We start from the raw sequence: 12,394 nt of genomic DNA on the forward strand, positions 1-12,394 counted from the left end.
GAATTCCTGGTTCCCCGAGGGCCCACCCCCCCCGACCCTTACATCAAAAAAGGTTCTGATGACAAGGGGTCCCCGGCATCTGACCCCATCCCCCAAACCCCTCCACACCTCAGATAAGCATCATTGGTGGGGAGGTGGAGGCCCAGAGCGTCCACTAGCTCCAGGCCCACTCAACGCCATTTTCCACCTCCTCACCCACAATGCTTATTTGAGTTATGGGGGGGGGGCGGGGTTTCCTGGGAGCGGGGGTCCAGGGATCTCCAAGACCACCAGGTCCTTTTTTGGTGTAAGGGCTGGGGGCCCACTAAGCACCAGGGATTCTGGGCTATTTTGGGAAGAGGCGCCTGGGAAGGTGTGGGGGAGTCTGTGGGTGCCGGGGGGGCTCTGCCTCTGTAGGTGGTGGGTGCCACGGCCCTTGGAAAGCAGCCACCATCGCACATGTTTGCAGCCTCCACTGTGATCTTTTTTTTTGTTTTATCGCGCGGTGTTTATGTGATTATAAAATAATGCAGTGATATCGCCGCCACCATAAAATACTGCGGCTGGATAAATCTCCCCATGAGACCCTGAGCCCTCTGAGGAGAGGGAAAGAGCTATAGGATCTGCATGCGCTCCCCCAGTGCAATCCCTGCTCTTTATAATCTCTCGATTCCTACAGCAAGTCAGGTTTCTCTTCTGCTAGGTGAGAACTGGAAGAGGACTCAATAAAAAGAGTGGTAAAGGTGCGGCTGGGATTTCTCCCTTCCTGAGTTCTGCCCGGCCCTTGCCTTTCTCCCAGGTCTGCAGAGATATCCCCCCCTGCATGGACATTATTTCCCCACTCTTTTTCCAAAACACTCAACTCACCTACAAGTAAAGCGAGTTCCCCCCCCCCGCAAACCTCCCTCCCATAACGGCATTGCAAGGTCTGACAGCTGCAGCCCCTCATCCCTCTTACATTATTTCTATGCTTGGATCAATCACAGCAAATAAATAAGAACCACAGCCGCCCTTTGCTTTAGAGGTGGCTTCTACACAGCCACAAAGGGTTAACTGCAAATGCAGAGGTCCCAGGCAGGGCCGGAGGGAGGGATGAGGCTCCTCAGCTCTGACTCTGTCTGTGACATTCGGTTTTGCTGATCTGCATAAACTGAAGCTTTTGCCTTCGCACTCCAGCTCTTTGCCTCTCTAACAGGGACTCGTCAGCGCCCCAGCTCTAAGCGAAGACGCAAACATTATGTAGGGCGCTTCCTTCATTCACAGACAGGAATGCACCAGCCTAATTTCGTCCTCTCGCTGTGGTTTTCCGGATCTCTCCAATTCACTGAACACACTGCTAAAAGTGCACACTCTCCCCAGTACGGGAGGGGCAGTGGTCTCGCACCAACTCCTCGGGCTCAGCTGAAAAAGATCACTTGAAGAGGAAGTTTCCAGATGTGCTCTGTCCATGTATGAACCCAGGCGTTGGCAACTCCAATCCTGGAGTGCCAGAAACAGGTCTGGTTATCAGGATATTCAGAGTGCATATGCATGAATAGATCTGCACGCATTACCTCCGTTGTAAGAATGCATAATTATTATGGATATCCTAAAACCCGGTCCTGTTTGTGTCACTCCAAGACTGGAGTTCACTTAGACTAGTCCTCAAGGGCAGCCAACACATCGAGTTTTCAGGATATCCACAATAATATGCTTGAAAAAGAGGGAGGCCATGTGCATGCAAATCTACCTCACACATATTCATTAGACACATCCTGAAAACCCAACCTGTTGGCGCTTCTCAAGGGCAGGGAATGAATTCCACTGACGCAGACCAAGGGTGGGTAATCCCAGTTCTTGTTGGCCACCAACCTGTTGGGATTTTAGGAGATCCTGTATGAATATGCATGAGACAGATTTTCATACAAATGAGGTAGTGTGCATGCGTATGCATGAGAAATAAAATCTGCTTGATTGGTGGCCCCGAAGGACTGGAATTGCCTGCCCCTAACCTAGACCCTTCTAGAGTCCAGCAGGACGTGCGATCCAGTGCTGTTGCTCAATGGCTTCTTTGCAACCCATAGAGCAGAGGTGGGCAAGCTAAGGCCTCTGTTAGGATTCAAACCCACCTACGGAAATGAGTTGGGTCCTAGGCCACAGCAGCTTCTCACTTCCAGCCGAAAGTGACATCATCGGGCTGGACGTGAGGTTGCCACTAGCCCATCACACCTCAAGGAGAAACCCTCTCACCCTCCACTTCTCAGATGCTGGGGAAACTCCCCCTCCTTAAGACTCAGAAATTCTGGACCCCCCCCCTCCATCTGCTGCTTCCTTCCTTCCAAGGGGGGACCTTCTGTCCCTGCCATCCTACCCAGACTGTGCCCTAAAGTGACTCTCAAGCCATAAATCGTGCCCACCCCAGCACACAGTCTACCTTGTGGGGTGGGGCGAGGCTGGGACAGCTGCGTACTTCCAGGCTGAGGCCCAGGCTGGGGCTGCATCTGTGGTTTTGCTGGCTGGGGCTGCACCTGCTGAGATTGGAAAACAAATGCTTAGAAAAACACACAATTAAGTAGAAAAGTGGCCTCTCTCACCACACAAACTAATAGCGGGGAACTAACTCCCCTAGTCCTGAAATGCTGTGATCGTTAAAAGAAATCTCGCACACTCCTATGGTACCAATGTGCTCCAATGTTCCAGCATTATGCACCATAAGAACGTACAGAATCTGGTTTACATTTTCTAATGTCCAATGTGCTCCAATGTTCCATCATTATGTACCATAAGAACATCCAGAATCTGGTTTACATTTTCTAATGTCCAATGTGCTCCAATGTTCCAGCATTATGCACCATAAGAACATCCAGAATCTGGTTTACATTTTCTAATGTCCAATGTGCTCCAATGTTCCATCATTATGCACCATAAGAACATCCAGAATCTGGTTTACATTTTCTAATGTCCAATGTGCTCCAATGTTCCAGCATTATGTACCATAAGAACATCCAGAATCTGGTTTACATTTTCTAATGTCCAATGTGCTCCAATGTTCCAGCATTATGCACCATAAGAACATCCAGAATCTGGTTTACATTTTCTAATGTCCAATGTGCTCCAATGTTCCATCATTATGCACCATAAGAACATCCAGAATCTGGTTTACGTTTTCTAATGTCTACGTTGCCACCATTTTTCTTGCTACAACTCCATTTACAGCAGAGAGTTTGGGTGGAAGTAGCTGGAGAAAGGCTGTTGGGTCCACTGAAGGACCTGGTCCAGAGATCCTTGGACACTGGAGAAATGTCACAAGATTGGAGAAGGGCAATTATGGTTCTGCTTCACAAAACTGAGAGGAGCAGAGAGATGTTTGAGAATTATAGGTGGGTTAACCTTGCCTTGGCAGTGCCGAAGGAAAGGATGGTGAACCATCTACAGTCCAATGGGTTGCAGGATCCGAGGCCACATGGCTTTACCAGAGGAAGGTCTTGTCAAATGAATCCGATTGACTATTTTGATTGGGTGACTAGAGAATTTGATCATGGAACAGCACTCGACGAGGCTTGCTTGGATTTCAGCAAAGCTTTTGACATGGTCCTGCACAGGAGAATCAGGAATAAAATTAAAAGCCTGAGAGTGGCTCCCAAGGTGGTGGAATGGATTACAAATTGGCTGACCGGCAAACGTCAGCAAGTATTGGAACCTGCTCTGAGGAGAGAAGCATGATGGGTGGAGAGCCTCATCGATTGGTTCTAGGGCCGGCCCTGTTCAATATCTTCGTGATTTTGTGGAGGAGAAGTTTGTCTTTTTGTATATACTGCTAAACTTTGCAACCAAGGGGAGACACCTGAAGGAATAGATAAAATGAGAAGTGATCTAAGAAAGCTCGAGGAGTGGTTGAAGGTTTGGCAGCTGGGATTCAATGCCAAGAAGTGCAGAGTCGTGCATCTGGGGTGCGGTAACCCAAAAGAGGTGTATGTGATGAGGGGGGTGAAAGACTGATGAGCACGGACCAAAAGAGGGATCTTGGGGTGATAGTGACTGATGATCTGAAGGCAGTGAAGCAATGTGACAAGGCAGTGGCTAAGGCCAGAGGAATGCTGGGCTGCATAGAAAGGGGCATAGCCAACAGGGAAAAGGAGGAGATACTGCCCCTGTACAGGTCATTGGTGAGGCCTCACCTGCAGTACTGTCTTCAGTTCTGGAGATCCTATCTCAAAAAGGATAAAGACAAGATGGAAGTGGTTGGGAGAAAGGCAACCGAATGGGGTGGGGTCTGTACCAAAAGACTTATGAGACTGAAGGACTGTGGTAACTCGGGAGATAGCAGCTTGCAAACAGCCAGAAGGTATAAGGAGGCAGACACTAGCTGTTTCCCTTTGTGCAATTTATTTACAGTAACAAACAACATGCAAAGCAAACCAAATATGAATTGCACTGATCCCAGACTCTCAATTAGTTCATCCACTAATGGTACTGGGTACATGTCAGGTTTTGAGACCTTGATGACCTTTTTAAAATCAATGCAGAACTTTATGCTCCCATCTGGCTTCTGCACCAACACTATGGATGAAGACCAGTCACTGTTAGACTTCTCTATAACCTCGAATTAGAGCATCTCCTTCACTTTAGTTTCAATGACGCGGCACCTGGCCTTGAGAATCCATTAGGGTCACTGCCATATCACAACTCCAGGAGGCGTAAAGATGTCCTGCTGCACCAGGTGGGTACGACCTGGAAGGTTTGAGAAGATCTCCTTATTTTGCTTCACCAGCTGCTTTATGTCAGCTTCTGGACAGCTGCTCTCCGAAAGGAATCTGGGTTCGGTTCACTTCAGGTTGGACCTCTGGACCAAACTCTCCTTCTTGCACCATTCTACACTCCTGTGCAACCCACTTCTTCAGAAGGTCTACATGGAGATCTGAGTTTTCTTTCATTTATCTGGCTGGGCTATTTTGTAATCCACGGGTCCTGTTTTCTTCAGAACTTCATAGGGTCCTTGCCAACGGGCTAACAACTTGCTTTCTGAAAATGGGAGGAGGACAAGAATGTGGTCTCCCAGCTGGAATACTCTTTGGACCATAGAACGAATGTAACCTCAGGCTTGAATAGCCTGAGCCTTCTCTAGGCATAGGCAGGCTGCCTCTCCAGCCTTTTTAAGCGATCCTGCACTCAGAGAATGTAGTCAATGAGGTTCTTCCCGGGGTTCTTTTCGTTTTCCCAAGTCTCATGAGCTACAGTATGTTCAAGATTTCTCTCTGTCTCCTCCCATACAGCAACTCAAAAGGGGAAAACCCCATCAAGTTCTGTGGAACTTTGCAGATTGCGAACAGCACATAGGGTAGCAATATGTTCCAATTCTTGCCGTCCTCATCCACAAATTTCCTCAATATTTATTTGAGTATCTTGTTGAAGCGCTCAACGAGGTCATCGGTCTATGGGTGATACACCGAAACACGTAGAGTTTTTACCTTGAGCAAGGTGCAGAGTTGTTTCATTACCTTGGATATAACTGGGATTCCCTGATCTGGCAGGATCTCCTTGGGCAGCCCAGGTCGTGAAAATACCTCCATTAGAGCGATCGCCACCATCAGGGTTTTCATATTCGGTAGTGGTCCTGCCTCTTGATATCTTGTGGTATAGTCTAGAATGATGAGGATGTACTTATTTCCTCGAGTAGATTTCTCTAGTGGCCCCACCAGGTCCATGCCCACCCTTTCGAAAGAGGTCTCAATTATGGGTACTGGTATACCGGCAGGCTTTGTGAGTTGGCAGGTAGGGTAAGACTGCCAATACAACTGGACCTGTTTATGTGAACCCGGCCAATAGAACTGTGCCAAAATTTTCTCTCGAGTCTTTTCCTCCCCCAGGTGACCCCCCTAGAAAGTGGCTGTGAGCTAGTTGCATAACTTTCTGGTGATATGGTTTGGGAACCAGGAGCTGTTCTATCAATTCCCCTTCCACACTTCCCTTTGTAACTCAGTAAAGTAGGACCCCTTTCATTACAAAATAAGGAGGAAAAGGGTCTGTAACTTGCACCCCAGGGACTGGCTTTACATCCACCCTCTGTATATGCTCCTGGGCCCATCTGAAGTTCCCCAAGTCACTCCCCTTTTCCCACTCAAAGGGGCCAAGTATGACATTCTGGGTGATGCTGCTGTTCTTCCCCTGACTCCAGCCCTTCCTCCTGCTTGCCTCTAAATTAGCAGCATAACTGTACTTGTCCTGTTGGCATTGCCTCCGGGACTTAGGAGTTTTAGAGTCTTTATGGTACAGGTCTGGGTATTCCTGCTCTGTTTGGCCAGTCGCAGGTCCGTTCCACAATGGCCGCTCTTCCTCCAGTCCCAGGTTGAAGGGGGGCCCAACGATGCTGCGGCTGGACCCTGGTCAAAGACACGGCTGGCCACCCCTGAGGCCCAACATGCCGCACTAGGAACGCTACTCAGCTTAGCAGGGTGTCCCTAAGCTCGTGCGCAGCTCAGGCACTTTTAAGGAGCCCGCAGCGGGAAATTCACCCTGGCACCCCTGGATGACATCACAGGCTTTTCTGCTCTGACCTGTCTCAGATGGCTCGACAATAGGTCGAAGTCCTCAGAGTAGCTGTTTGCCTCTTCATTCCTGGTTCCTGTTCCAGTGCCTTGTCTTCGTGTTCCTGGTTCCTTTCTGTATCTTTGGAGTTCCTGCGTTCCTGTCTTGTGGCTCCTTGTCTGTCTACTGTGTCTTCCTGCTGTTCTGCCTTGCCTCCTTCCCTCTGGATTGACTTCTCAGCTTGACCTTGTTTCGGATCCCCAGCTTGTCTTCGTTTGGATTCCTGGCTTGACTTCCGACTGCTTCTTGACTAGGTTTGACTTCTGCCTTCCTTGTGACCACTGCTTGTTCCTCGTCTTGTTGAATTCCGCCTGCCCCTGACCTCGGCGTGCTCTCGTCTCTGCTGTAAACTGCCTGCCCTGACCACTGGACTGATTTTGTTCTATTCCCGCTGGCCACCAACATCTTCTGCGATGGATTCATCTCCTCACAGAGGCCCACGCCTAAGTCCAGCCGGCTCCAGCACCTGAGGGCTCAACCTAAGGGGAATGAGGGCTGGTACAGGTGAAGTTCCTGGTGGATCTCTGTTCCAGCCAGCTCCGCCTGCCGACAGTGAGGACCCTGTGGGTAGAAACAACCTTGCCTCGGTCCAAGGGTCCACGTCCACAACAATTCCAAGGGAAAGAGTTCTGGAAATTTCAATTCTTCATTGTTTTGGCAGCACAAACCTGTTGTGAGCTGGTTCCAAAGGTTCTCAAAATTTGGATAGTTCCATCCTTTCACCATGGGGTAGGGTAGCCAAGGAATAACTCCAACTTCTATTCTGTCTTGTTTGACTGGGTCTTTCAGTTGTACCTGGCTTGTTGGATATTATCGTTGGTCCCCGTGGATGCATGCCAGGGTCACAACTCTGTCGTAGTCAATCTGTATCCTTAAGGTGATCTGAGGCAGTTTCCTATAGACTCCATCACAAGGACCTAAATATGCATCCCCTGGAGGAGAGGAGGGCCAGGGGAGATAGGCTACAGACTTTTAAATACCTGAAAGGATTTAATGATTCATAAAAATCAAACTTTCTGAAGGAAAGGAAGTTGTAGAACTAGAGGTCACGATATGAAACTCCAAGGAGGCAGACTCAGGACCAACGTCAGGAAATATTTCTTGACGGAAAGGGTGGTGCACGCATGGAATGCCCCCCCTGGAAGAGGTGGTGAAGCCAGGAACGGTGAAGGAATCCCAAAGGATCCCAGCGGATGGACATGAAGAAATTGGGAGGTGTAACCTGCACAGAGTGGCAGTAACTACCCTAAGCAACTTACTGGGCAGAATGGCTGGACCATTTGGGTCTTTATCTGCTGTCAATGGCTCATTCAGTCATTAAAATGTGCGCAGCTCACAGGGTCCACAATATCACCAGACAAAGTTCCTTTATTAGAGAGCTCCTCGAAGGGCGCACACCAGTCAGATTTTCAGGATATCCCTAACGAATAGGCAGGAGACAAAATCTGCATACAGCTGAAGCCATGTGCATGCAAATCTGCCTCATGCATATTCATTAGAGATAGCTTGAAAATCCCACTGTGTGCAGCCTTTGAGGGCTGGAGGTTTCCCACCCCTAGCAATGTTTTGTGTTTTATTGTGAATAAGAAGTAGATTGCTAGAACTTTCACTTATTGCCATTGCTGATCGCTTTTGATAAAACAGGGGCAGGCAACTCTGCTCCTGGAGTGCCACAGACAGGCCTGGTTTTCAGGACATCCCCAGTGAATATGCATGCGACATATCTGCATACACAGCAGCGCGTGCAAATCTACCTCATGCATATTCATTGTGGATATCCTGAAAGCCAAACCTGTCTGTGGCACTCCCTAGCCCCGTGATAAAAGATTTTAGTTTTCAGATACTGGCAAGCTGTGCTCTTTTACTACTACTGTTTGCTGTCAGATGACATGACTTAAGAGTCTGTTTTCATAAAATATTTGCCATGGGCATGGAACTGTAGAAACTCTTTGAAAACAGGGTTGTGGGATAACCAAACTTCTTAGGCTGCAGACATAAGCCACACTGACTCCAGCCTTCTTTCTTAACGATAACACAACTTCACACTGCGATCTGCTTTCCTCCAGCGGTATAACTTACAGCTCCACCTTAGGTCAGAGATGTGTCACGAGCTGCCTTCTCCTGTCTATTCCCATTCTATGCCCGCATGGGCTCTCTCCCTCTATGGCTATTAAGGTGGACCAGGCTAGATGCCTGGTCCCACACAGGTTAAAGCGGGTGCTAAGGCCACTCTTTTACAAGGGTCCTGTTAGTATATTCCTCCAGTCTTTGCAAGAATTGGTTAAAAACTGCCAGACACTGGTACACTGTTCCCTACCAAGTATGCTCCCTTGACTGTGCTGGTACTTACAAAAGGCCTTTGAGAAGAGGGGACAGGTGATCCTGTAACAAGAAGCTGTGCCATTTTCATGACCACCAGGTCGGCTACAAGTTGCCTGTCTTCTTCAATGTGTTCCCCAATCAGTGGCATAGAGCTGTCCATAACCTGAAGGGAGAAAGCAAACCAGAGGTAAAGAGGTGTCCATAACCTGAGGGAGGAGACAGAACAATCACAGGCAAGGAGACGTCCATAACTTGAGGGAGGACAGCAGAATAGTCAGAGGCAAAGGGGTGTCCATATCCTGAAGGAAGAGAGCAGAACAGTCAGAGGCAAGGAGGCGTCCATAACCTGAGGGAGGAGACAGAACAGTCAGAAGGAAGGAGGCGTCCATAACCTGAGGGAGGAGACAGAACAGTCAGAAGGAAGGAGGCGTCCATAACCTGAGGGAGGAGACAGAACAGTCAGAAGGAAGGAGGCGTCCATAACCTGAGGGAGGACAGCAGAACAGTCAGAAGGAAGGTGTCCATGACCTGAGGGAGGAGACAGAACAGTCAGAAGGAAGGTGTCCATGACCTGAGGGAGGAGACAGAACAGTCAGAAGGAAGGTGTCCATAACCTGAAGAGAGAATGCAGATCAGTCAGAGGAAAACGTATGACTGTAACCTGAGGAGAGAGTGAATGCATAGACATTCCTCTATGGGAGTCTAAATATGTGGTATTAGTACATCTGTAGACAGATATAAATAACCTTTTCCAAAAGGACAGGCTTCACCTTAACCAGAGTGGAACCAGGCTGCTGGAGCTAACCTTTAAAAAGGAGATAGAGCAGCTTTTAAACTAGAATAGTTTTATATTTATTTATACTGATTTTAGCATAGAGTAATATAATCATTTTTTAATTATTGTAAGTACTTATTATAGTTTTAGCATTAGAATGTGAGTACTTATTTATTGTTATTTTACTATGCTGATTTGTATTTTAATTTTTAATTAATGTATGTGTCATTTTTTCTCCTGATACTTATTTATTGTAAACCGATATGATGGAACCCCGATATGTCGGTATATAAAGAATAATAAACCATAAACTATAAAACAAGGGGGAAAGCCGACAGTCGCTCAGCAGCACAAGGTTCGGAGGGAGGTATCTCCGAAGGTTACTAATGAAACAGGAGAGTTAGGGCATCCCGACAGTGAGGTTCCAATAAAAGCAAAAGTAATCCAGGCGCCTGTACGTAACGAACCACCTGAGATAAAGATTCCAAATTTTATTTATTTATTTATTTTATTTAAAAACCTTTCTATACCGTCGCAACGGTTTACAAATAGGCACATAGACTAAGGTAAGTAAATGTAGGATATCGTACATTCTAACAGGTGCCAATAAAGTTCGGTTACAATTTCATAAATAAAATCATTATTTGAGTAATGTTGGTCAAGTCCAGGTATATTATTGAGTTACTATCTCTTTGAGATATTACTTCTTAAATGTAGGATTGAGTAAATTCATTCTCATCTGCATTACCCTGTACTTTCATTCTCTACCCTCCACACTCTTTAGTGAAGGCTTTTTTAAAGAGCCATGTTTTTAGATTTTTCTTAAAAGTTTTGAGATTATTCTGTAATCTGAGTTCGGGTGGCATCGTGTTCCATAGGTTGGGCCCAGCCAATGATATCCCTTGTGGTAGCGCGTGCGGTTGGTGGCTGGGTCACAGCCAGGGGAAGGCACCTGGACACTCTGCCTGGGTCATAGTGCTTTTTATTTACAGTGCAAGAACAAAATGGCCAGCGGCCCTCAGTTTAAAGTCAGCAGTGCTCTTCAGCAAACAAACCAAAAACAGTTCCATGGTGGCCCTTATGCCAAAGTCTACCTGATCTTTCATCCACGTAATCGGTGCGGTTCACCTTACTTCAGGCTACGTGCTAATGCAGCTCAGCTTCACCAGCCTTATAAATACGTGGTCCTTGCATAACCTGGGCCTCCCTAACCTTCTCAGGCCCTCAGGTTTTAAGGACTGGTGAGGGGCTCCTCCCTTCACCCAGGGTTCCCTGCGGGATTCAGCCTTAAGGAGGACCGGGCGGGATAACTGTTCCCGGGTACACTCACATCCCCATCAACTGAAAAGCAGGTTTGTTAATACAAACAAAAAACCCACTATGAAATGTCCGCATGCCAATGCCAGAAGTCCAAGAAGTAAGATGGGAGAGTTAGAGGGTATAGCAGCGAATGATGAGATTGACATAATGGGCATCACAGAGACTTGGTGGGAGGAGGACAACCAATGGGACAGTGCCATACCGGGGTACAAGTAATACTGCAATGATAGGGAGGATCAACTTGGGGGCGGGGTGGCACTTTATGTCCGTGATGGCACACAGTCCAACGGGATAAACATCCTGCAAGAGACTAAATGCTCAGTAGACTCTACGGGGTTGATTTTAAAAGGCATGCGTGCGCATCCATGTGTGAGCCGTCAGCATGCGCATGTTATAAAATACAAATCCTGTGCGCACATGCACGCCGGATTTTAATGCCCATGTGCGCATGTGCGGGAGGGGATTTTTGAAAAATACGTGTGGCGACGCAAGTGGGCCTAGACGATTTCCCTCCCAGTCCGCTCCAAATAAGGAGCGGACTGGGAGGGAACTTCCCTAACTCTACCCTTCCTATCTTTTCCCCTCTCCTCCCCGACCCCTAAACCTACCCTAGCTATCCCCAAATTATTTGATTTGATACTTACTGCTTCTCAGGAGCAGACGTAAACTCCAGGCACCGGCAGCCAGCCGGCGCGTGCTTCTCCGGGACAGCGTCTACGGGCACTATCCTGGCCCACCCCCCACCATGACCCTTTCTTCAGCCCCGGCACCTCTGCGCATATCGGGGGTTTCACGTGTGGCTGGGCCCTTTCGAAAATATATGCAGCGTGCGCAGGGCCCAGCCACGTGAAAGACTAGGGGGCACTCCATGAAGTTAGCATGTGGCACATTTAAGACTAATCGGAGAAAGTTCTTTTTCACTCAACGCACAATTAAACTCTGGAATTTGTTGCCAGAGGATGTGGTTAGTGCAGTTAGTATAGCTGTGTTTAAAAAAGGATTGGATAAGTCCTTGGAGGAGAAGTCCGTTACCTGCTATTAATTAAGTTGACTTAGAAAATAGCCACTGCCATTAGCAATGGTTACATGGAATAGACTTAGTTTTTGGGTACTTGCCAGGTATTTGTAGCCTGGATTGGCCACTGTTGGAAACAGGATGCTGGGCTTGATGGACCCTTGGTCTGACCCAGTATGGCATGTTCTTATGTTCTTAACCCCCTGTATTTGTGCATTGGGCTTCCAAAATTCGGGCTTATATGGGTAGAAACCCCATGTGTGTTGGGTAAGAGTATAGTGATAGGAGTATACTATCATCCACCTGGACAAAATGGTCAGACAGATGATGAAATGCTAAGAGAAATCAGGGAAGCAAACCAATTTGCAAGTGCAATAATAATGGGAGATTTCAATTACCACAAAACGCTGGTGCAGGAG

At 47.7% G+C, this 12,394-nt stretch overlaps 1 protein-coding gene across 4 annotated transcripts in view; it reads right to left on the reverse strand.

Annotated features, from left to right (window-relative positions):
* SYN3 (synapsin III) overlaps positions 1-12,394 on the reverse strand; it is a 387,951-nt gene that overhangs the window by 13,718 nt on the left and 361,839 nt on the right. For 3 of the 4 annotated variants that reach the window (XM_029597325.1, XM_029597326.1, XM_029597327.1), the window contains exons 12-13: positions 8,894-9,028; positions 2,393-2,489 (exon numbers count right to left, since the gene is read on the reverse strand). In XM_029597325.1, coding sequence (XP_029453185.1) covers positions 2,393-2,489; positions 8,894-9,028 — 232 coding nt within the window. The remainder of the gene's footprint in view (positions 1-2,392; positions 2,490-8,893; positions 9,029-12,394) is intronic. The other variant, XM_029597328.1, reaches the window with a different exon arrangement.

Source organism: Rhinatrema bivittatum, chromosome 4 (genome assembly GCF_901001135.1).
Source record: "Rhinatrema bivittatum chromosome 4, aRhiBiv1.1, whole genome shotgun sequence".
Lineage (NCBI taxonomy): Eukaryota > Metazoa > Chordata > Amphibia > Gymnophiona > Rhinatrematidae > Rhinatrema > Rhinatrema bivittatum.